Source organism: Aethalodelphis obliquidens, unplaced genomic scaffold (assembly GCF_003676395.1).
Source record: "Aethalodelphis obliquidens isolate GAN/ISIS:26980383/991018 unplaced genomic scaffold, ASM367639v1 scaffold105, whole genome shotgun sequence".
Lineage (NCBI taxonomy): Eukaryota > Metazoa > Chordata > Mammalia > Artiodactyla > Delphinidae > Aethalodelphis > Aethalodelphis obliquidens.
The window spans coordinates 1,493,813-1,520,191 of record NW_020838049.1 but is presented as its reverse complement, the minus strand read 5'-3'; the positions used below and the strand labels follow the sequence as shown (position 1 = coordinate 1,520,191).

Below are 26,379 nucleotides of genomic sequence, written 5' to 3'. Positions count from 1 at the left end.
AGTTGATACATTGATTCTAAAGTTTATTTGATGAATACATTGATTCTATCAAGAGGAATAAATGAGTGATTACAGCTAAGAATTTTTGAAAAAGAAGAGAATAAAGATGTTCTTACCTCTTTCCAGGTATGCCAAATTTTATAAAGCTACAATAATGAAAACAAGAGGTACATTAATTAACACATTAAGGAACAAAATTGAAATGCCTAAAACAGATTCTACTGAAGAAATAATTTATATGTGACATGGAAGCATCTCAACACAGTAGGGGAAAGGATTCAATGTTCAAATGGTGATGAATAAACTTTGTAAAAATTGAAATTAGCTTCACTATGCACATCCTTCAGAAAATTCTAATTGCAATAAATAATTAAACGTGGGGAAAATACCAACAAAGAACTAGAAGAAAAGTATAGATATCTGTATATATATAATCTTGCCATAGGGAAGGTTTAAGCAAAGCTCCCTGAAAAGAAACTATAAACTATTGATAAATTTGATTGATTAAACAGAGAAAACTTCTTTGTGTCAAAAATAGTGGAAACAAAATTAAAAGATGAATGATAAACTGGGTAACTATTGGCATAATATATATAGATACATATGCTATATATATATATATATATACAATTTTTACAAATCAATAAGAAATACACTAATACCTGAATAGATAATATGAAATAGGCAGGTAATGCAATTAGATAATTCTGAGAAGAAATATAGCTGGCCAATAAAATTTGAAAAAATAAATTCAACTCACTGATAAGAAAAGAAATGTAGTCAACAGTAATGAGATGCCATTTGACTTGGCATAGACTAAAAGATAATTTTCAGTAATCTAATGGTAGAAACTTACATTGTTGTAACTCTTTTGGAAGTTGATTTGGCCTTGTGTACAAAGACTGAAAACGATTATACCCTTGGCTTCAGAAATTCCACTTCTAGAGCTGGAAAATCATAAATCACCACTAGATCATGAGACAGTGCTCTTTTCAATGGGCAAAGTAATATGACAGCACAACCTGTTTTTACTCAATAGCTATTATGGTTTGCTTAGTGCTTCATGGAGATACTCCTTTCTACCTCTTTTGGCAAAGTGAAGCGACATCAAACAACTAAAATGCTATACAAGAAATCTCTACTAGGCCTGTTTAATGTAAGTAGAGAAGCATGGAACATTCCCTAAGGCTTTATGCAAAGCCAGCTCATTGTTTCAAGGTGCTACAAGCAAATGACTTAGAACATTTTATGAACAGACTCTGCTGAGATGCCTCTGAAGGTCCCTAAAACCTGGAGACAGAGCATCCACATTTTCTTCTAAACTCTGAAGACTTTGGCAGACTTCTTGCTTTGGCAAAGCTTTGTATCTTCTGAAATTGATGGAGTATTTCTCTTTTTTTTCCATTTTAATGATGAAAGTGTGGAAGTAATTCGTCTGGGACACAGTTATTTTATAAACTGGGATCGGAAGATGTATTACTCTGGGAAGGCAACACCTGCTCAAGCTCGGACGACCACACTCAATGAGGAACTAGGCCAGATTGAATATGTTTTCTCTGACAAAACGGGTACCCTCACTGAAAACATCATGACTTTTAAAAAATGTTCCATTAATGGGAGAATCTACGGTAAGGCAAACAGTTCCTTTTTCCTGATATTGTTAACAGTCCTTAAAAAAAATAAGCAACACTGTTTTATTTTTTAATTAAAAAATCTCTGTTTTTCTGATGAATATGGGCACCACCAGCATCTAATAACATAGTGCTTGGCACATAATAAACACTTGCTAAGTATTTGTTGGATGAATGTTGAATAATTCAGATGATACTTTAAATCTGTTACGATTCATGGGTAGAGATGGGGGTTAGACGTGATACTCTCTAAGGTTCCTTTCAGTGCACCAACTGTGTGATCTGTTCGGTGGTGCTTGATAGACCCATATCCCAGGGAGGACAAGTTCTTCATAGCCTGATTTATCTCAGTAAAAAGCAGTATTTTATACTTGCTTCCTAGCAGCTCTGGAAATGATGTTAGTGTCTGTATTCATAAGAATTTACAATTCATTCCTGAGAATTCACACTGTATAGGGCTACTCTGAGTGGTCCAACTGTTTCATCAATATCCAGTTGCTATTTGTATGCTTCTTTTAGGATACCTGCTCTGTTTTGGGTTTTCAGGCATTCTAGTAATATGTGACCCTTGTCACCCCGACTTTGGCTAGTTAGCAGACAGTTCCTTCTGTTGAGAGCACGGAAGCTTCCCGGAAGGGTGCTGTCGGGTTCCTCTGGACTCCCAATCTCACTTCACTGGACTCTGAGTGTACAGTTTCTCAATACAGAAATCTCAGGAAATAAAGGAAATCTGAGAAAGAGAGGGAAAACTTTCCTTTGTCTCCTGATGGGAAACTTCACACATTGCCAAATATTTTAAAGTAAGATTTGACCCTGAACAAAACTAAGAAATACAGGAAGTTGATTTTCATACTTTCCTACCTTTTGACCTCCCTCTGCTATCCCACCCCCATAACCCATGGTCGCCATGGTTTCCTCACCTCTCTTCTGCCCTGCCCCTGTCCTGCCCCACCCTTCTCTGGTAGTGGACCAGATGATTTTTCAAACTGGACTTCCACAAGCCCTCAGTTACATTGTGCATTTCTGATATCACTCTTATTAAGATGATAAATAAAATAGAACCTTTTCTTAAAATTTATTCTTTTGATCTTATTTTCAGAGGCTTTCAAAATATACAACCCAAAGAGCAGTTTAAATGAGAAAATTTCTGTTAGAATATTGGAGATATTTGGAATTTTGTAGACCTTTTGGATTCTTTTGCCATGGCACTTATTGATAATATAATAATTATAATAATATCCCTTCCAGGAAATGACCCTAAAGAAATTATCAGACACGTGGACCAAGATTTATTTGTAGATATGTTTGTCACAGGGTGATTTTTAGAGAAGTCCCTTGCTTTTCACAAAGTATATATCCCAAGATCTTTGCAAATCTCCAAATTTACAAATCCCATGATAGCTTGTGATTTCCCTCATAAAAAGCAGGAAAGTAACTGAAAGATTTAAGTAACCCCTTTAGACCCTTAAATTTATATAGCCATTCTAATTTATAATACATTTACTATTACTAAAGCACTCAAAGAATGTTCCAGAATCACTTTTTACCCCCCCATACAGTTGGCCTTGTTTATATCATAGATCCAGGCCTTGGGAAAATTTGATATTCTACTCTGATTTATCTAAAGCTTCTATTTTCTTTCTCAGAACTATTATTTTCTTAGACTTCTTCCATTTTTCTTCACTTTCATCACCAGCCTTGTGAAGAGGCTTTCTTTGGGAGGACCATTTTACACAAAGACAGTTTTATTTTGCTTTTAACATTTATCAGAGTTACAGCATAAAGGGCAATGACTGGCACATAACCGTGGTGAGTTTGGGATTTAAATTCCAGATGCTGGGCTAGGTTCACTCTCTAGCTCAGGGACTCTTCCCACACAGCAGCCTCACAGTATTCTAGATTTAGACCTGAGCCCCAGAAAAACAACCAGTAACTCTTTATCAAGTGGTTTTTGGGTCACAGTATTGTATAATGAAAATAGATTTGAATTAAAAAACCTACTATGCTGACTTTTTAGTTTTAGTTGAATCATGTCACTTTGAATTCTGTTCTTCAGTCCTGTCCTCTATAAAACAGGAATGAAAATCTGTTTTTATGTTTGTTTGTTTTGTTTCATTTTTTTTTTACAGGTTTTCATTCCTGTTTTTAAAACGCCTATATTTTCCAATATATTTGTAATAAGCACATATCGGCTTTATACTAAGAATAGTTATTTTTAAATGTTTGGCACATAGGTGGCTATGTTTTCTGACTGCAGAAGGCTCTGACATGGTTTCATGTTTACTTGCTAATTTGACCTTGCCATTATAGCTATTAAAGATGGCTCTGGCCCAAACCAAGATAGACAAAGATGTACTCATCAAGATGAGAATTGGTCTGTCTTGGATATCATTTTGGATTCCCCAACAGTGGGTATAAAGTGAAAAACAAAATTTGTCTCTTGCAAACATCATAGATAATGTAACAACAGAATGATAAAATTTACAGATAAGCATGATTGCGATCTTATTTTGTTTTAATGTGTACTGCATTTTAGTTCTATCTTGGGCAAACATGAGTATCTGTCTGTGTTAATTGCCATATCTACCGTTACAGTTTGAAAGCACTCCTTAAAATGTCTAGGTTTGAACTCAATGTCATCTAGTAATAGTGCTTTAATAAACAAGTGTATTTCTTAAAACTAAATGACTAAATCTAGTTTCCATTTCATTTATTTTTAATTCTCAATTTTTGTTTTTTCAGGCGAAGTACATGATGTCCTGGGTCAGAAAACAGACATGACTAAGGTGTGGAGGTGATAAAATTCATTCTTACTTTTAATTTCAAATTGTATGTACTTTTTAAAAATGATGAGTTCCTAGACGCCTGATTTCCACTATGACCAGCTGAGATACCTAATATGTAACATTAAAAAAATAGATTCATATGGTTCAAAATTCCTTCTCGTCCAGGTTTCCCAACCACAGAGTTCCCTGGTTTTTTTTCTCTTTTAGAGGTATTTATTACATACAAGCAAATATATTTCTCCATTTTTTACATAGTTGGTAGTGAACTATACATACTGTTCTTAACTTTCTTCCTCAACAATGATCAAGATCTTTCTATATCAGTGAAAAAAAAAGTGCTCCCTTTTTCTCTTTACAGTGAATAATAGTCTGTTATACCAATGTTCCTTAATTTATGTAAGGAGACAGGAATGGACATTCAGAATATTTTCAATATTTTGCTTGTAAAGAAAATGCAGCAAAAATAACAGTGTAGGGCTTCCCTGGTGGCACAGTGGTTGAGAGTCCGCCTGCCGATGCAGGGGACATGGGTTTGTGCCCCGGTCCAGGAGGATCCCACATGCCGCGGAGCAGCTGGGCCCGTGAGCCATGGCCGCTGAGCCTGCGCGTCCGGAGCCTGTGCTCCGCAACGGGAGAGGCCACAACAGTGAGAGGCCCGCGTACCACAAAAAAATAATAATGATAAATAACGGTGCATACGTTATATCACATGGATCCTATATTCTCTAACAAGTTCCATTTCTAGAAATGGAACTGCTCAATCAAAATATATTTATAATTTGTTAAATTTATAATTTATAATTTGATAAATATTGCCAAATTGTCCTCTTTAGAATTTACATCAATTTACCCTGTCACAAGCAATGTATAAGAGTGCTTACTTTCTCCTACCTTCACCAACACAATGTTTTATCAAAGTTTTTGATTTTTGACAAGACTATGTAAAAAGTTACTTTACTGTGCAGCAGAAATTAACTGCAACATTGTAAATCAACTATATACTTCAATAAAATAAAAAAAAATTTTGTTCTTTCGTGTTTTAAAAAATATTTATTTATGGCTGCATTGGGTCTTAGTTGCAGCACGCAGTATCTTTTGTTGTGTCGCGCAGGCTTCTCTCTAGTTGTGGCACGTGGGCACCAGAGCACACGGGCTCAGTAGTTGCAGTGCGTGAGCTCTCTAGTTGCAGAGTGTGGGCTTAGTTGCCCCACAACATGTGGGATCTTAGTTCTCCGACCAGGGATTGAAGCCACGTCCCCTGCATTGGAAGGCGGATTCTCAACCACTGGACCACCAGGGAAGTCCCTCTTTCCTTTTTTTATACAAGTATTTGTGGTTATTAATTTCCCTCTGAACACTGCTTTAGTTTTAATTACATGGATTTTGACCTGTAGTGTATTAAAGTATCTTTATTTTTGTTATGTCAATTTGAATATCCACATTGAACCATGAGTTTTTAAGGAAGAACTTTAAAATTTCGAAGTGGTTGGGACTCCCCCCCAACCTTTATTGTACTTTTAATAAAAGAATAGATTTGTATATACACTAATGTGTATAAAATGGATAACCAATAAGAACCTGCTGTATAAAAAAATAAATAAAATTCAAAAAACAAAAAATCCATCACTACTGAAACTACAAGTTATTTTTTGTTGTGATGGAAGTTTTGAAATTCTATTCCCTTAGCAACTTTTAAATATAAAATAAAGTATTATTAACTATAAAAACAAACAAACAAAACAAAATGAAACAAGAAGAATAGATTTGTATTATTTCTACTTTTTTGGACTTTATTTGGGTTTTCTTTGTGGCGTAATATGATCAATTATTGTCTGTGTTCCAGGGTCCTTAAAAAGAAAGCTTATGTATATTCTGTTTTCAAGGTATAAAATTAGCTGTGTGTCATTTTAGTTCTACCTTATTAATTATATTATTTAGGTCTTCTGTTTCATTATTTATCTTTTATCTATATTATCTGTTTGGATTAAAGAGGTTAACTAAAGTGTTCTGATAATTTCTCTCTCTCTCTAGCTCCTATATAGCCTGAAGTCTTCATTTTATGAGTATTGATGCTATCTTGAGGTGCATTGATGTTCACAGTGGTTATATTTTTATTATGAATGTGCTCTTCTTTGACTCATTTAATTCTCCTTGGCCTGGATTCAACCTTATTTAATATCAAGGTCATGTCTCCTGGTTTCTTTTTTTTTTTTTTTTTTTTTTTTTTTGCGGTACGCGGGCCTCTCACTGTTGTGGCCTCTCTCCCGTTGCGGAGCACAGGCTCCGGATGCGCAGGCCCAGCGGCCATGCGCTCGTGGGCCCAGCCGCTCTGCGGCATGTGGGATCTTCCCGGACCGGGGCACGAACCCGTGTCCCCTGCATCGGCAGGCGGACTCTCAACCACTGCGCCACCAGGGAAGCCCCTCCTGGTTTCTTTTGATTTGCATTTACCCACCTCTTATTTTCAATATTCCTAAATAACTTTGTTTTAGATGTGTCTTATGTATAGCAGAGGGTTGGATTTTGCTTTGCATCCAATTTTTTAATAAGTGAGTTTGGGCCATCTACATTGGCTCTGTTAAATATTTTAGGTTATACTTTGTGTCTTTATAATCTTTAATAATTCTCTGTATGGACTCTGCTCTCTGTGTGTGCTTCTCTTGTAATATTTAGGAAAGTATTTTATTGTTTCTCTACTGTATACTTTCAAGAATTTATACAATACTCAATTCTTTTTTCATAAGCAGTGTCTATCAATTTCCTAATATGAAAAATGGTAAAATTATTATACTTATCCTTCTTTCCCTCATATTTTCCTACTACTTGTATTAATGATGCTTCTTAATCTGAAATATACATAGATTTCTCTTAGTTGATTTGAGTTTTTAAATGATATCTTCTGACCTTCAGATACTAAAATGAGGAAATCAGCATCTTCTCCTAATTTTTATCAGTCTTTTCTACATAGTCGATGTATATAATATATACATTTTGTTTTGCCATCCTAATCTATTTCTTTTATATTTAGTTCTTCAGTTAGAGAGATTTGGTGCTTACCACTAACTGCTCCCTTTCCCACTGTTTTCCCAGTTATCTCTTATTTGGCTGAAGTATCCTCTAGTTTCAAGATGGGTTCATGAAAAATACCTGTTCAGAACTATCTGTTGACTTTATATTTGAATGACAGTTTGACAGGCTGTAATCTCTTTAAGTCATAGTTTCTTCCCTGGGTGGGGTTTAGGGAAGTCTAAATCCAGTGTGTATTTTACTACTTATTAGTGAGTTGATCATTTTTTCCCCCTTATGTGTGGTTGTTTTCAAACTTTATTACATGAACAAAACAATCTGTGATTAAATAAGTCTCTATGATTCTGGGATAAACACAACTAATGGAGTATCTTGTATACTGGTATGTCTTCTCATATACTTGGATATATAAGTATTATATTTAAAATATTCTGCAGTCTTCAAGACAGAGTGTATAGTAAAAGTATTTTCCCATTAACTGCCCTTGCAAAGACATGATCACAGGTCTAGTGCTTTGAATAGTAAACTTTTAAAAGTTAGAAGTACGTTTTGTGCTTTTCAGAAGTCAGTGAATTAACAGAGATCTAATTTAGTATTGAATTGTCTACTATTTTGTTCTGTTCTTTATTGAACCCTATTTCTTTCATCTTGTTTTTTTTTAGTCAACAAATTTTTAAGTGGACAGTAAACTATTATTAACAATGAGCACAATGTTGTACTGAAGATCCCAGAATTTTTTCACCTTGCATGTCTGAAACTCTGTAATTCTCATTGAACTGCAATTCCCCACTTCCCCGTTCTTCTAGTCCCTGGAAACTACCATTCTACACTCAGTTTCTGTGAATTCTACTTTAGATACCTCATAAAAATGGAATCATGCAATATTTGTTCTTTTGTGAGTGGTTTATTTCACTTAGCATAATGCCCTCGAGGTTCATTCATGCCATAGCATAAAGATAGGATTTCTTTTTATAAATGGCTGAATAATATTCCATTGTATATATATAACCACATATTCTTTATTTATCTGTTGATGGACATTTATGTTGTTTCTACCTCTTGGCTATTGTGAATAATGCTGCAATGAACACGTGAGTACAAATATCTCAAGATCCTGATTTTAATTCTGTCATTATATTACGCAGTAACTCTAGTGAGATGAGAGAAAGTACCCTGTAATCAAACACATAAATATTTTTATAACAGAAAATACTAATTCACACTAAGTAGACTTTTAAAAGTCTATAATTAGGCACATTCCATTCCAGGTCAGATATTGCTGCCAACATGAGTTCAAGTCAGGTCAGGTTTTGCCGTCAAGTAAGTTTTGAAGAAAACTTTCAGTTTTCAGGGCTTCTTTGTATTTTGGAGTTGAAGTAAACATTTGAGAATCTGTACATCCATTGGATATTTTTCTTTCCCATATGCTTTTGGAAGGTTTACTGCTCTGGTGATGAAGGTTTACATAGCTCTGAAATGAGAAGATAATATTTAACGGTAATGAGGGAACAGAAAGTCATTTTAGTGCCAGGCTTTTGAGGCTGAGAAATCATACAAGCACTAAAAATACTTAGAAGAAGTGTTTTTGAATTTTAAAAGATTGTTGTTGGAATGAAGTCTACAGTTTCGTTGTTGTTGTTGTTCTCCTATAGAAAAAAGAGGCTGTGGGTGTCTCAGTCAACCCCCAAGCTGACAGAACATTTCAGTTTTTTGACCACCATCTGATGGAATCCATTAAAATGGGTGATCCCAAAGTGCATGAATTCCTTAGGTTACTTGCACTCTGCCACACCGTAATGTCAGAGGAAAATAGTGCAGGTAAGTGCAAAGTGTGTCTGAGTAGTGAGCCTTGTTTTTTAAATCAGTATTGATATTTTTATTAAAAATGTTTGGAATTGGAAGGATTTTCTCATTCAGAATATAGCATTGCATGAGGGGTTTACCTATCACTAACTGTTCTTTGTATTGGAAGGATTTTCTCATTCAGAATATAGCATTGCATGAGGGGTTTACCTATCACTAACGGTTCTTTGTATTTATTTATATTCTGAGTGTTTTCCAAAAGATATGGAGAGACTTAAAGGAAAAGAAAAAGAAAAGAAATAGGAACAACAAAAAGATGAGGGCCTAGATATGTCAGTTAAAGGGGATGAAATATCTTTTATGATTGAGCACCGTATTTGACTGTGAGCTTCCTGGTAGGCAGGACAATCAGAGAAACACTCTTGAGCCACTTAGCTCTTGTTATTAACATGCACATCTAATAGATGCGGATAGCCATCAGGCGTATGCTTAGAATGAATTTTCCCAGTAATGCGACAGATTTACACTGATAGAATACTTGTGTTTAGTCCCCATTATGAACAAGTTCCACACTACCAGGATGGTTGTTCAGAGCTCAGGGTTCACAGAAGAGAACAAAATCACCTGGGCCGCTTTAATATTGAAGCAATGAGGCAGGTAGACAATGGACGGTGAATTGGCTTCTCGCTCCATTTTGGCCCAGTCTATTCCATTTACAAGTTTTATTTCTTTCTACTATCACCTGTTGGGTGAAAATTACCACTCAAGTAATTTCAACTCAAAAGTGAAATATATATAGTCTGCAGACTGTATATATGTATATGTGTGATATATATATGTATGTGTGTATATGTATGTGCATATGTACATTTGAATATATGTTTTCTTTCTCTCTATATATATTTTTCTTCTTTTTTTCTTTGTTGGGACTGCATTCAAGCCATAGTTTTGTCCTTGATGATGCTGGACTAACTCATTCCTCTGATTTTAATTGCTGTGAGGATTCACATAATTATATTTATCACTTAAACTGGTATTTATAATACTAATGTATCTGAGGATAGCACAGTGCCTTCAGGTAAATTTCTTTTATCTCTGACTTTGAGTTTATTTCATTTTTAAAGCTCTATTTTATTTTAATAGCGATTTGTTTTTATTTCAATATCATGATATTTTCTTAGATCTCTTTGAGGATATTAATTATTCTTAATTTGAAATCTTTTGTTTCCTCTATTATGTTTCATTTTACGGAATGTCGTGTTTTGAGTTGTGTGTCTAACTTTCATGTTGTTCTCAAACGTTTGATGGTTTGTGGTTGCCTGTTCCTACTTGTGTTTGAGAATCCCTGTTTGCCTCTTGGTGAACGTAGGTTCTGATTACAGTGGCCTGTCTCCCAAGATTGTGGGGGAAAGGCACAATACATAGATCATCTACTGGATATGGGGTTCCCCTCTCCTGGAATTCATGTGATACCTCGGTTTAGCTGTCTTACTTTTTCAGATCTAGTGCTAGGAGTCTGTGCCAGAACCCTCATGTGAGACAAAGTTATACTTAAGGTCTGGGCTGGAAGAAAATATCAGAGTCATGGAGTTCCGTTCTCTCATTAATTTATTTCTCTTATCCTTGTGGAATTCTAAAGCTACTTCTGGCTGTTTTCAGCTTTGGTCTCCAGCCCCAGCATTCAAATATTAAAAGTTTCCTTAGGTGGATTGTGTACTTTGTGTAGAAGAACATTTTCAAGGTTTCATCCTGGGGCAAATGTCACTGCAGCCCGCTGTTCGGAGTAAGCTGGCAGGAGGAGGAGCCCAAATGGTCTGGGAGAGCTGAATGGAATTCTTCAAATAATTTTATTCATGGTGCTTCCAAGACCACTTCTGCTTTTCTCATTTGTTGACTCTGATTTGGAGACTCTTTGGGGGTTGCTCTGACCTCTGTATTAATTATCTTTTTCAAATGCTTTGAGCTGTGTTTTTCTCCTTTCTTATTTCTTCATTTATCAAATCTACTTTTTATCTTTCAGACATTTCTCAGATTTCTAGTTTACTGACAATATTCATTCTTCTTTTTTTTTTTAAACATCTTTATTGGAGTATAGTTGCTTTACAGCGGTGTGTTAGTTTCTGCTTTATAACAAAGTGAATCAGCTATACATATACATATATATATCCCCATATCCCCTCCCTCTTGCATCTCCCTCCCACCCTCCCTATCCCACCCCTCTAGGTGGTCACAGAGCACTGAGCTGATCTCCCTGTGCTATGTGGCTGCTTCCCACTAGCCATCTATTTTACATTTGGTAGTATATATAAGTCCATGCCACTCTCTCACTTTGTCCCAGATTACCCTTCCCCCTCCCCGTGTCCTCAAGTCCATTCTTTACGTCTGCGTCTTTATTCCTGTCCTGCCCCTAGGTTCTTCAGAGCCTTTTTTTTTTTTTTTTAGATTCCATATATATATGTGTTAGCATATGGTATTTGTTTTTCTCTTTCTCACTTACTTCACTCTGTATGACAGACTCTAGGTCCATCCACCTCACTACAAATAACTCAATTTCGTTTCTTTTTATGGCTGAGTAATATTCCATTGTATATATGTGCCACATTTTCTTTATCCATTCCTCTGTCGATGGACACTTAGATTGCTTCCATGTCCTGGCTGTTGTAAATAGAGCTGCAATGAACATTGTGGTGCATGACTCTTAAAGGGGGCACTGATTTTCAGTTTACCTTTATACTGAGAGACTATCCTTTCTGGGGGCTCAGTTTTAAGAGATGGTCTCCCGTTAGACTTCTTTCCCTGGCCTGTGTCTTTTCTAACCAAAGGCTTGAGAGACTGGAAACCAATGAGCAAGTCCCCTTGGTTTAGAAAATGCTCTTCATTTATTCCATTTTTTTTTTTTTTCAGTCTTTGACCTGAACAGTGACTGCTTTCTAGCCAGTCCTGGGTACATTCAAAAATATTTAAATATTTTGTCTTTATGGAATATGTAGCTCTTTGCAACAGGGGAGGTTGATCCTGGCACCTACTCCACAGTGTTGCCAGAAATGGGAGTTATCATATCATTTCATGGGTAGATCAAGAAATTGCTTTAACTTTTTCTGTTTTTGGAATTTCAAAAATTAATTTATGCCTATTGTAGCAAGTGAAACCATACAATACAAAGATTTATAAAGGCAGAGCTAATAATTTCTTCCTGATTTTAATTCCACCTCTACAGGGGTAACCAATGTTAACATTTGGTGTGCATACTTTCACACTTTCAATTTGCTCATATATATATGAATATATGTAGACGTGTAGGTGGTTTGTTTTTTAAAAAAGGAATCATAATATATAGATTAATATGCAACTGGTTTTCTGAACAATTTATCTTGGACATTACTATAAATCAGTAAATATGGATCTAGCTCTGCCTACTTTTTCTAATTTATTTTTACATACAAAGGTAGTACAATTTTATATAGAAAGGCTTACTTTATTCATCCTGGTTTTAAAGTGTATTTTTATGTTTTTTTCCCCCCATTTCATTCTTTTCCTCTCTTCTCCCCTCTCACCCTCACTCCAACACATACACAATACCAGATACCAATCATTAACATCCTGGTTTGATTCCTTACGTTTCAAGGGATTTCTTGTATGCATTCTCATAAAATGGTCATTAGTAGCAGACTGAGGAGGAATTTGGAATGTCTGCTCTGTCACTCTGGCTGTGTGATCTTGCAAAAATCACATAATATTTTCAGTCATAGTTTTTACCAGTATAAAATGGAAATACAGGCATACCTCATTTTATTACCTTCACATATACTGTGTTCTCCACAAATTGAAGGTTTGTGGCAACCCTGCATCGAGCAAGTCTGTTGGCACCATTTTTCCAACAGCATTTGCTCACTTTGTGTCACTGTGTCACATTTTGGTAATTCTTACAGTATGTTAAACTTTTTCATTATTATTATATTTGTCATGGTGATCATGGTGATCAGTGATCTTTGGTGTTACTATTGCAAAAAGATTATGACTCACTGAAGGCTCAGATGATGCTTAACATTTTCTCACAATAAAGTATTTTTTAATTAAGTATGTACATTCTTATATATAATGCTATTGCACATATAATAGACTACTGTATAATGTTAACGTAACTTTTATATGCACTGAGGAACCAACAAAATTCGTGTAACTCGCTTTATTGTGATATTTGCTTTATTGCAGTGGTCTGGAACCAAATCTGCAATATCTCCGAGGTATGCCTGTAATAATTTTAATAATCCCTACCTCATTGCCATGAGGATTATGTGCATTAATATATAAAGTGTTTTAGTTTGTGAAGCTTTCATGGCACATTTCTAGTCACTGAAAATACAAAGGTGTGGTCTCTGCCCTAAGAAACTTGCAGCATAGTAGGGAGGCAGGCTCAGGAATGAGCCTTTTCCTGTAAGATGGTGGTATCTTTTCCTGTAAGATGGTGGTAAGGGGTGGTATACATTGTGTCCTGTGGATCCACAGTACAGGCACCTGGTCACCTGGTTGGTGAGTGGAAAAGGTCTGATTTCTAGAGCTGACACTTGGGTTGGGTGTCATAGAATGAGTTGGAATTGGCATTGATGTTCTACGAATGTTATTATTCTCAGTATTAATACCTTTGTTTCTTCGCCTTTTTTTGTTGTTATTTAATCCACCTGTTTCTTTTCCTTTTAGGAGAGCTGATTTACCAAGTTCAATCACCTGATGAAGGGGCTCTAGTGACTGCTGCAAAAAATTTGGGGTTCATTTTTAAGTCTCGGACCCCAGAGACAATAACAATAGAAGAATTGGGAACACTAGTTACTTATCAATTGCTTGCCTTTTTGGATTTCAACAATTTCAGAAAAAGGATGTCTGTCATAGGTACGGTTGGTGGCTGAGAGTATTTTTTATCTCTTGATAGTGCTATGGTTATATGGAAACTTCTCAGGGGTGATTTTACTCTTGGTTATGTGCTGAGAGTTGTGATATTTATTAACCTTTGAACTCCTGTTATCCTCAACTTAGCCTCAACTCAGTAGTGGTGAGTATAACTAACATGTAACAAATGCTTATTGTGTGTCCAGTACTGGTCTAAATGCTATACATGAATGAACTGATTTAATCATCACAACAGCCCTACAAAGTAGGTACTATTATATTTATGCCCATTTTAAAGATAACAGAACTGAAACAGAGAGGTTGAGTAACTTTCCCAAGGTCACATAGCTTGAGATAGAATAGCTAGGATTTAAACCTAGGAGGTCTGACTATGAAGGAAGGTCATTCCCTACACAGCACTGGCTCAGGATGAGTTCCTGAATTACTTGGCACATGCCAGTGATTGTTGATATTGTTGTTTTGTGAAAATCATCATCAGTCTTCTCATTATTATCCGTTTACTCTGTTCACTTGCATTGCTGGAGATGATCACCATTATTGAATTCAGCACCACAATGAATCCATGCTTTCCTAAGTCAGTGCTAACCCTCAGTGCTGCATCAATGTCCCTCTCGTTCTTATTTTGCTTTTTCCATCCTTATAACAGGTGTTCTAAATCTTTGCCCTTTCCTCAAGTCCTCAACCTTGCCATGAATCTTCTTTACTCTTGGAAGCTAAATTCATCTGCTATTTCTCTAAAAAAAAGAGGCCCTCAGAGATGCACACTATCACCTTACCCTTTTCCCCATCTTCCTCCTTCATCCCCAAGCTATAACTTTACTCAGTCTTTTTCCTGATTCAGAGAAAAATTCCTCTTGCTCTTTTTCAATGCTAAAGATTCTACCTGTTCCCATCCCTTTTCCTTCCCTGCTTGCTCCTTATTCTTCGTCACTGGCTCCTTCCTTCAGCCTGCAACTCTGTCATCATCCTGTTTCCTTAAAGATATTGTTCATGTTCTGACCTCCACTGATTTTGGCACCCCATTTTTCTTCTTTCCATCACAGCTTAATTTTTCAAGGTCAGTTTTTGATCCTTACCTTGATTTCTCTTTTCAGCCTATTAGGGTCAGTCCTCTGCTTCCACTGTTCAAAAAGAAATGCCTTCTCAGAAGTTTGCAATCACCTCATAACTGCCCAAAGCAATAGCCCTCCCTCTCTCTTTCTTTCTTTCTCTCTTTCTTTCTTTCCTTTTTCTTTCTCTCTCCCTTTCTTTTCTTTTCTTTCTTTTCTTCCTTCCTTCCTTTCTTTCTTTCATTCTTTCTTCTTTATTTCTTTGTCTTTATGTCTCTGCCTCCCTCTCTCTCTCTTTCTTTCTCTCCCTCCCTTTCTCCCTTCCTTTTGCTTTTTCTTTCTTTCTCTCTCTCTCTCTCGTCTCTCTTTCTTCCTTCCTTCCTTTTTCTTTCTTTCTTTCTTTCTTTCTTTCTTTCTTTCTTTCTCTCTCATCTCTCTTCCTTCCTTCCTTCCTTTTTCTTTCTTTCTTTCTTTTTTTCTCTCTCTCTCCTCCTTCCTTCCTTTTTTTCTATCTATCTAACATCTATCTTCTACTATCATCGCTCTATCTTTTTTTTTTTTTTTTTTTTTGTGGTATGAGGGCCTCTCACTGCTGTGGCCTCTCCTGTTGCGGAGCACAGGCTCTGGACACGCAGGCTCAGTGGCCATGGCTCATGGGCCCAGCCGCTCCGCAGCGTGTGGGATCTTCCCGGACTGGGGCATGAACCCGTGTCCCCTGCATTGGCAGGCGGACTCTCAACCACTGCGCCACCAGGGAAGCCTTGCGCCACCAGGGAAGCCCTATCTTTTTAAACTTGGTGATATTCGGGACTGTTGACCTACTTCTCTTGACACTCCTCTTTTGGCCTCTGGGAGCTCGCTGGCTCCTGGTTCTCCTCTTCTCCTGTGTTTTTGTTCTCAAGCTCCTTTTCAAGCTGACTATTCTTTGTTCTACTCTTCAGTGTTGGTGTCCTTTTCTCTTCTCACTTCCTGTGCTCTCCTTGGATAATCTTGACCACTCACATGGTGGTAGCTATTGCCTATATTCTGTGTCCTTCCCATATTGTTCTTCAGTTTCAATCTCTCTCTGAGGTCCCCACACACTCTTTCAGCCTTCTCCTGGATTCTGCCACTGGGTTGTACTACAGTTACCTCAAATTTTGTATGTCTAATATAGAACTTTCTTTCTCACAACTATTGCTCTTTATGTAGTTCTTATTAAAATTGTTAACTACCTTTTGCCATATGCCTGTGTGAGTGCACTGAACACTTTACAATGAATTATTTTATTAAATTCTTGCGATAGTGTATTACCCCCAATCAGGAGATGAGGCAATTAAGGCTCAAAGATTGGAAGTATCCTGCCCGAGATTGTCACACAACTTGTTACAAGTCCAGTAAGATGCAGAGGAAATATCTGAACCCAGGTTTTAAATATTTGAACATCTTTCTCCAACATCTAGCCTCTTAATCCCTATTGTAGCTCACTTGCTTTTGATACTTCCTTCTCCTTTGTGCCCCTAGGCTAGTGATTCTGAAACTTCATCTCCCATCAGAACCACCAGGAGGGCTTGTTAAAATGAAAATTGCTGGGCCTAGGCCCTAGAGTTTCTGATTCAGTAGGCCTGGGGTGAGGCCTAAAAGTTTGCATGTCTAACAGGCTCCCAGGTATTGCTGATGCAGATGCTGCTGGGCAGAGAACCAGTCTGGGGGCCATTGCCCTGGACTAGGAGATCCTCAAATACTACTCATTATTTTCCCCTGAGATACTCTGCTACTCTCTTCATTCAGGCTTCAGCATCCCTTGCCTTGTCTATAGGATCCTCAGTAGTCATCCTGTTTCTAAGTCTCTCCTCCTCAAGGCAACAGAGTAATCTTTCTAAAAATAGCCTCAAAAACCCGTTTTTATCATAAAAGCCTACTGTCCTTTTCACTTAATTCCCAGTGCCACTGCTTTAGTTAAGCCTCTCATCACTGCTTGCTTACATTATTGCAATATCTTTAAACCTGTTTCCCCTTAAAAGAATCCTCTATGCTGACACCAGGATATTCTTTTTAAAACATTGGCCTGATTTTGCCATCACCAGATTAAAAAATCTTGCTGGTTTCCTAGAACTTAAAGGATGTCCTTAGCATGACATTCAAGATTGTTTGCAATCTGACCTCGAGCTGCTTTTCTTCCACTTCCTGAAACTACGTGCTCCAGCCTCACTAGACCTCACCATTCCTGGCATGCATTGTGCACTTTCACACCGTTTGCATGTACGCCTAGACCTCTCCTTTTCTCCTCTCCTCTTCTTGGAAAACTCATACTCATGTAACTTATGAATATCCTGATCATCATATTAAATCAATTTTTACTCTGAAAAACATGTGTGTATATGTAATAGCAGGGCTTTTGGTCTCTAACTACTAGAAACTAGCTCTGGGAGATTGCTCTCAGCAGGAACCAAACATCATCTGAGGATGTTTATTTTTAGTTTTTTTTGACAACAGGCTGTAGGCAGTCACTATCAGCGTTACTGATGAGCACACATGCTGCTCTGGGTGTTGGCTTAATGTTGTATCAGCAGGAACTATCTTCTATTTACAGCTTCAGGGGAAGTGTTATTGATGTTGGGTTGGCCCAGAACTGGTTTCTCTTTGCTCTGAGGGTGTTGACGAAACCTAAGATTGCTACACAGGGAAACTTTCAGCTTTTCCCCAGTGTTGGTCACCATTACAGGCTATGGGGAAATCACAGCCTAACCACAAATATCGGATGTTTGCCTTAATGGATCCCATATGAAGAAAGGTAATGTTCCACCACAGAATGCATGGAGGCTTCGGGCTTTATTTCATTTCTGTTTGTTTTTTAATCAGGAGGAATTTGAAAGACAGACTTCACGAGGATAGACAAGTCTCTGTTTGATAACAAGGTGAAAAACAATGTTAGCCTCATGATTGTCACGGGGCTTGGTTGGGCAACATCCCAACCTGGAGGCTCAGACATTTGTTGCTGCTGCAGCTCTTTCTCCTCCTCCCCCTCTTAGGTCTTCTCCTCCTTCTTCGAGGTTTCCTTTTTTTGACAGTCATTCATTGAATCATGAATGTGTAGTTTAAGTACCAGTGGTACTTTCATTCTGGGGCAGTAACCCTGATTTAATCCAGAGGTATCTAAATAAAAATAGATTTCTATAAAGAATTTTGTCAGAAGGTATATAATATACTCTATTGATAAGCATGTAAATCTCAGTATGTAGTTTTGGAAGGATTATTACTACTAATTATGTAAATAAAAATACAGAGATAAAATTCAAAGATAGTTATTAATAGGGGCAAGTGGCAGATAATTATTAAAGAATAGATTACAATAGCTCCTTGTAAAGCCCTTACAAGATCTTTAGATAAAGGTTTCTTAACTCTAAACCTTTTAAGGATTATCAAAGTACAAATCACACTGACATGTGACAGGCATTTCTCTATGTGGATGTATGAACAGCCACCCAACTAAGATATAACAAAGTGGAATTATTCATCACCCTTCAGAGTGTTGCTATTATATATACCCTTACAGCATAAACCTGGAACCATTTCTGACTTTTTTCTTTCCTTTGTATCACAAAGGCATATCTGCTGCTTTCAACGAATTTTGCATAATTATAATTCAACTCAATCAAGCAAGTATTTATTAAGTACCTACTGTGTTCCAGGAACTTGAAGCTAAAGGAGAATGTGAAATTGAAAAATGTATTTTGTGGTTGCATCCAGGAGAAAATGGTGAAGCAGGATAGGAAATAGGCTAAAAAGGGGCCTGATGATCCCTGTTTATGACATGTTTAAGAGTCCAAACTTGATCTTAGGGCAGAAGAAAGCTATTGCGGGATTCTAAGCAGTAGTGTGAAGATGACTCTGGCTGTATTGCAGAAGAGTTTGGAGGGAACGAGTAAAACCATTTAGGTTAATGTGATAATCTAGGCAAGAGAGAAGGTGTCAGAGAGAAGTTCTTGGCTTCGATTGGATGTATGGGGGGTGAAGGGGGAGGAGCTTTGAGTGATGGCCAGATACCTGATTTGGGAGACTAAGTGAATGCTGAAGCTGATTATTATTTTTTTTAAGACTTTTTTTTTTTTAATGTGGACTATTTTTAAAGTCTTTATTGAAATTGTTTCAATGTTACTTCTGTTTTATGTTTTAGTTTTTTTTATGGCCATGAGGCATGTGGGATCTTAGCTCCCTGACCAGGGATCAAACTCGCACCCCCTGTATTGGAAGGTGGAGTCTTAACCACTGGACCACTAGGGAAGTCCTGAAGCTGGTTATTAGGACTGGAGACATAGGAGGAGTAACTAGTCATTGGTGATAGATAACGTGTCCAGTTTGAGTTTGACGTGCTTGGGCACATCTAAGAGGAGATGTCCAGTTGGTAGTTGGATGTACAGGCAGGGAGCACTGGAAATGGATTTAGGCAGGAGATACACATTTGAGAGCAATCATCCTGTCGATGAAAACTGAAGCCATAAAAAGAATGTGACTGCCCAATGAGAGTGTGATGGATGGGAGGAAAAGTCAGTCCTGGGTAAATCTCTGAAGAACACCAGTATTTAAAAGACAGGCAATGGAAGCAGATTCTATAACTAAAAATGTATGATCTTTGTCCAGGCTCTGCCCACATGTTATCTTGAACATTTAAAACTGCTATGTTATTTTTAATTTATTTTTAAAAGCTAACTTCTGAAGTGACTGAGATTTTATGAGCCTAGAGATTTCCTAGCAGAAGTGACTATAAGCCTTGAATGAAAAGGGATATAAAACTTGCTGAGCTGCCAAAGGAAATGTTTAGTGAGTAAAATTAAACAGGATTCCATGAAATTGGGTTTACATAAACTCAAAATTTAAAGGGGCTAATGCTGGGTTAAGAGAAGGCAGCAGATATGGAAAATCTTTATTAAATCAGAAAATTGTAGATCTAGAAAGACCTTAGAAGTTAGGTTGTTTAAACATCTCCTTTTCACAAGTAGAAACTGAGACAAAGAGATGGTGAGGGATTTGCACAAATCAAGATTGGTCTGTGATTTCCCTAGACCAGTGGTTCTCAATGAGTGGTCTGGGGAACCCTAGGAAAACTTGATAGTTTTTCAGAGGCTGCACAAGGACAAAAATATTTTCATAATAATACTAATATTATTCGTCTTTCAATTTTTTTCTCATGAATATATTGTGGAGCTTTACAAAAGCCACAGGACATGTGATAATACAACAGATTGAATGCAAAAGCAGATATGAGAATCTAACTGTCTTCTATTAAGCTAGACATTAAAGAGATCTGTAAGGGACTTACCTGGTGGTCCAGTGGTTAAGACTCCACACTTCTAAAGCAGGGGGTGTGGGTTCAATCCCTGGTCTGGGAACTAAGATCCCACATGCTATGTGGCATGGCCAAAAAAAAATAAAATAAAATAAAGATATCTGTAACCATATGAAACAATGCCCCTCCCCAAACTAAGTGTTTTTGTTTTGGAAAATATAGTTATTTTTCATAGAATTGTTATTTATGTAAATATATAATGGGTTTATTGTTATTATAATAATTACTCTTTTGGTAATATAATTAATGTCTTAAGACTATTGATACAATAAAATTTTTCAGTTTGAATTTCTAATGAGGTAAATATTGATAGATAGAACCTATATGGAGTCCTCATGAAGTTTTAAGAGTGTAAAGGGGTCTGAGACCGAAAAGTTTGAGAACCAATATCCTACCTTGGACTATAAGAAATAAACAGTCATAGAGAAGTCATACTGGCAAATGTGGGATATATACACTTTGCCTTTATAGCTCTGGTAATGGGAGGGAGAAAATATGGGGGAAATTATTAAATTGGATTGTTGTATAAGAAAAGAAAGAGACAGACTTTTCTAGGATTAAATGTTCTGGAAATTATAAAAGTTGACCACGGGTCTTAGAAGAGAAGACAAGCCCTAGACAAATCCCAATAAAAAACATTTTCCAGGGTGCATTACATCTATTCAAGCTAGGAGGAAATTGGATTAGATTAAGTGTTGACTAAGGGTCATTAAAGATTAGAGGAAGTGAGAAAATCATAATTCAAAGAGTCATGTACCACAATATTCATTGCAACTCTATTTGCAATAGCCAGGACATGGAAGCAACCTAAGTGTCCATCGACAAATGAATGGATAAAGAAGATGTGGCACATATATACAATGGAATATTACTCAGCCATAAAAAAACCCAAAATTTAGTTATTTGTAGTGAGGTAGATGGACTTAGAGTCTGTTATATAGAGTGAAGTAAGTGAGAAAGAGAAAAACAAATACCATATGCTAACACATATATATGGAATCTAAAAATAAAAAAATGGTTCTGAAGAACAGGAATAAAGACAGACGTAGAGAATGAACTATGGACTTGAGGACACTGGGAGTGGGAAGGGTAAGCTGGGAAGAAGTGAGAGAGTGGCATGGACATATATACACTACCAAATGTAAAATAGATAACTAGTAGGAAGCAGCCGCATAGCACAGGGAGATCAGCTCGGTGCTTTGTGACCACCTAGAGGGGTGGGATAGGGAGCGTGGGAGGGAGACGCGAGAGAGAGGGGATATGGGGATATATGTATATGTATAGCTGATTCACTTTGTTATAAAGCAGAAACTAACACACCATTGTAAAGCAATTATACTCCAGTAAAGATGTTAAAAAAACAAAAGATTAGAGGAAGCAACCTAAGTGTCCCTCAACAAATGAATGGATAAAGAAGATGTGGTATATATCTTGTGGTATATACAATGGAATACTGCTCAGCCATAAAAAAGAATTAAATTTTGCCATTTGCAACCACATGGATGCACTTAGAAGGTACTATGCTAAGTGAAATAAGTCAGAGAAAAACAAATACTATATGATATCTCTCATATGTGGAATCTTAAAAATACAACAAACTAGTGAATATAACAAAAAAGAAGCAGACTCACAGATATAGAGAATAAACTAGTGGTTACCAGTGGGGAGAGGAAAAGGGGGAGGGGAAATTTAAGGGTAGGGATTAAGAGACACAAACTATTATGTATAAAATAAGCTACAAGCATATATTGTACAGCACAGGGAATATTGCCAATATTGTATAATAACTATAAATGGAGTATATCCTTTAAAAATTGTGAATCACTGTTTTGTACACCTGTAACACATAATGTTGTATGTCAACTATACTTCAATTAAAGAAAAGATTAGAGGGAAAAGTAATTTATTGTACTATGGTATTTATATTCTTTTAAATCAAGCTCTAAACTTTGTATCCTCTTAAACTAATAGTAGTCAATATTTATGTTCATCTGTTTTGAGGCATTCTGTTTTTAGAGAAAAGGTATAATTGAGTGGAAAGCATGTAATAATCTTTGACTCAGTGAAGCTTGTGAGGGTCAGTGTTCAGACCATGAAGTTGTGACACAGGCAGTTGTCCTAGATTGTATCAGCCCTTCAGAAATAGTAGGGGAGAAATACATTACTATGTCATTCATTCATTCAATAAATAATTAGGTGTCTGGTGTCTGCCAAGCTGTAAGACCAAGCCTGCAAAGGTAGGCTTAAGGAAAGATTAGCTTAAAGAAAGATTTGTCTGACAGCAATATGTGCAACAGCCAGGGGTGGGCACAAGGACTGGAGATGAGGGATTGGAGCCTAGTCAAGGCTGTCATTCCCAAACCTGGGGGGCAGGTTAAAAACACAGCCCTACTAATACAGACTTCCTGTGGGAGGAAGACAGAAACTTTAATTTTGAAAGCCCCCTGTGAAGTGTGCTTGTAGCCAGGATTGTGACCCAAGAATGAAAGGGCTTTTCCAAGGAGTAAAGGGGGTGAAGAAATATGTCAGCAAGGACTGCGAACTAATGCATAAACCATGGCTTTGAATGGCTAGAGTTCCATATGGAGATCATTTGGCATGACACTGATAGCTGATTCCTACAGTCAGTCTTGAATTTCACATTAGGAGACAGGCAAAAAAAAGCTCTCAGTTCTGCTCAATAAAAAAGGCTTAATTTAAATGTATCAGCCCTTCAGAAATAGTAGTCAAGGAAAATAACAAGGCTGTACACATCAGAATGAAAACACTTTTTCCTGTAGATAGAATATTTCTAAGTTAATAAAACAGGAGTAAAGCCAAGTGACTTGGGTAATGACCTTTTAACCAAAGGCACTGAATACTTTACTAGTGGCTAAAACATGCCCATTTCCAACTTGCCTGGCTAGAGCCCAGGGACAGTCAAGTTTTGATGGATTTCACCGAATATAATCTACTTTCCCAACTTTTCTTTCAGTTCGAAACCCAGAAGGACAGATAAAGCTTTATTCCAAAGGAGCAGACACTATTCTGTTTGAAAGACTTCATCCATCCAACGAAGACCTCCTGACCTTGACGTCAGACCATCTCAGTGTAAGTGCCTCTGTCATAAGGTTAGCACGGTGGCCCTTTGGCTGCTTCCTATGGTTAGGTCTTATTTTTAAAATATCAGTTAAATGATCTGACTTCTGAAATAGAAAGCATGTGAAGAACGGTTCCACAGGAAACTGTGCCAGTGAATGTTTAGAAGCTGGCACGTGGACTTACCCCCTACCCTGCTGAGAGTCTGGTCGGTCTCACCGCAGGTGGATTAACACACAGCAGCTGAGAAGTAGCCACTGAGTGTGGGCTCCTGAACTCCGGCCAGAAGACTCAAGACCCCAAGGGTAACCTGCTCTAACTTCCCTACAGCTGGGGACTGTTTCACTGGGTGACTGGACTGGTTTAGGGAAGAGGAACAGGAGGGTTGCTTTCCCTTGGCTTCTGATGTGTCTGGTACTAATGGAATCTCTTATGGTTACCTCCAGGGAATAGTTCAGGGTCGTGTTTATATGGTGAGGGGGAAATAATCTCTGTAGCCAACTTTCTCCTCTAAGGGTTCTTTTATTCAGGTCATAAATCATGATGAGTCACTAGTGTTCCCTAGGTTGAAGTTACCAAATGCATATATCCTAAGACTATGCATAGTTTCTTTCCAAAAGCTTTGTAAAGGGAGCAGGGATGGTCTTTGGCACACCTTTTTTTTTTTTGCAAAAGAGTAAGGGTCTATGAATTAATATGAACATTATTTGATTTAAATATGAGATTCAAGGCTCTCTCTATCTGTTTGAGGTTCTGTTTAACCCAATATGAAATGTAAGGGCAATTGCTCAAAACTCTTATTTCCTCCTTGGTTTCTCTCCTTTAAAAAACTATTGAGGAGTGGGATGGGGAGGGTGGGAGGGAGATGCAAGATGGAGGGGATGTGGGGATATATGCATACGTATAGCTGATTCACTTTGTTATACAGCAGAAACTAACACAACTTTGTAAAGCAATTATACTCCAATAAAGATGTTAAAAAAAGATTTAAAATTTTTTTAAACTTCCAAAAAAAGAAAGAAAACAACTATTGAGGATTCATTTTCTTTGCCAAGCCGTATATTTAATATAAAACATTCCCTGAATCTTTAAACAAACAAACAAACAAATAAAAAAACTCTGGCTGACTTTAAGTTTAAAGAATGATGGTCTGGTAATATTGGTTACAAACATAGCTATTGTTTTTGTCTTTCCAATAGAGCATTCTTGATTTTCTTTTAATCTTTTCCAGAAGGCTAGCATGGTCTTTTAATTTTTTTTTTTTTATGGAAACAACATTGGAATCATAAGTATTTGATTTTGCCATTGCTCAAACACCAAGGCCCTGGATTTTCATGCTAAAGTATGGGAAGCCAAATTTGATCTTTTTATATTTCTATGCAAAAGATTTATTTTCCAGGTAGTATCAATTTGACTTGCTTTCGCTTCATTCACTTTATTCATTTTGACTTCTAAATTCTGCGGTTTTAAATTTATATTTAATTATTGATTTTTGAACTGTTTAATGATAGGAAACGACCTTGTTCAAGTGTTCATTTAGAATTCAACTTGTGTTTCGTGCACTAATTAAATAACTTAAATCATCTGTCCCCTTTTGTAGTGTCATCTTAGAGTTGATTCACTGCTGTGCAGAACAAAGAGAAAGGCACTGTAATGCCCAGTGGGGTTGCAAGGGAGATGCAAGAGGGAGGAGATATGGGGATATATGTATACATATAGCTGATTCACTTTGTTACACAGCAGAAACTAACACACCATTGTAAAGCAATTATACTCCAATAAAGATGTTAAAAAACAAAAGTTAAAGTCAAAGAAGTGTTTGTGCAAATTAAGAGGACAAAAGATCCTTATAAAAGGCAGTAACTAGATTTTCAGATCAGTAGGGGACCCAGTGGTGGTCTTGGAGGAGGGCTTGTACAATGTGATTGCAATATCCAAAGTGCTACCAACTGCCTACGAGATAAATTTGGATAATTTTTCTCATGGTCTCTCTGGGCTAAACCACATCACCGCAGTATGCACTGACTTTTCTTTCCATTTACCTAATTAGGGTGTGTCATGGTTTAATATATGCTTGATTGCAAACCTGTGTCTGTCTCATAAGCCAGAACACAACAGAGAAGACATGCTCTGTGGCAGTGCCCAAAGGAGCAGAAATGGTTATGAAAACGCTTTCAGTGTGGAAGCCCATAAAATGACCACCAGAGGCCTAGGCAAAGTGGGAGGTTTTTAGCATTTCCCCAAGCATTCAACATATGTTTCTAGCTATTGCAGCTGTGTGAAACACTTAGCAACTACCAGCCTCCTATTTTTATTTATTTATTTTCATGTTAGAGGCATAAAGCACTAGAGGTATAATTTAAGATTGTTGGCTTCCTGAGACACTAAATGAAGAGTATCATCCTCTGATAAATTTGACCTATTATTAAATACTAACTCCATAGAAAATAGTTTCTAGAAAAATAATGATTTTTTAAAAAACTAACTGGACTTGACTGTCTCTTTAAACTTTCAAACAGTTTTATTATTAAAATTAGGCCTTAATATAGCAAAAAAAGATTTACAGAAGTTCTAGGTTGAAAAGTAAAAGTCAGCCTCCATTTCTAGTACTACTTCCCAGAAGTGAGCATTTATATTAAACTTTTCTGCCTTTCTCTCTCACTTTTCCCCTAGAGTTATTATTATAACTTTAATTTATATCCTTAAATTTCTATCACCTGACATCTATTTATTCATCTATTATTGAATAAATGTATTTTATTATGGAAAATTTC

General features: G+C 36.8%; 1 protein-coding gene across 9 annotated transcripts in view; it reads left to right on the top strand.

Annotated features, from left to right (window-relative positions):
* ATP8B4 (ATPase phospholipid transporting 8B4 (putative)) overlaps positions 1–26,379 on the top strand; it is a 258,876-nt gene that overhangs the window by 166,718 nt on the left and 65,779 nt on the right. For all 9 annotated transcript variants that reach the window (XM_027096598.1, XM_027096596.1, XM_027096604.1 and 6 more), the window contains 5 exons: positions 1,420–1,628; positions 4,374–4,417; positions 9,097–9,262; positions 13,946–14,134; positions 23,502–23,617. In XM_027096598.1, the coding sequence (XP_026952399.1) occupies positions 1,420–1,628; positions 4,374–4,417; positions 9,097–9,262; positions 13,946–14,134; positions 23,502–23,617 (724 nt within the window). The remainder of the gene's footprint in view (positions 1–1,419; positions 1,629–4,373; positions 4,418–9,096; positions 9,263–13,945; positions 14,135–23,501; positions 23,618–26,379) is intronic.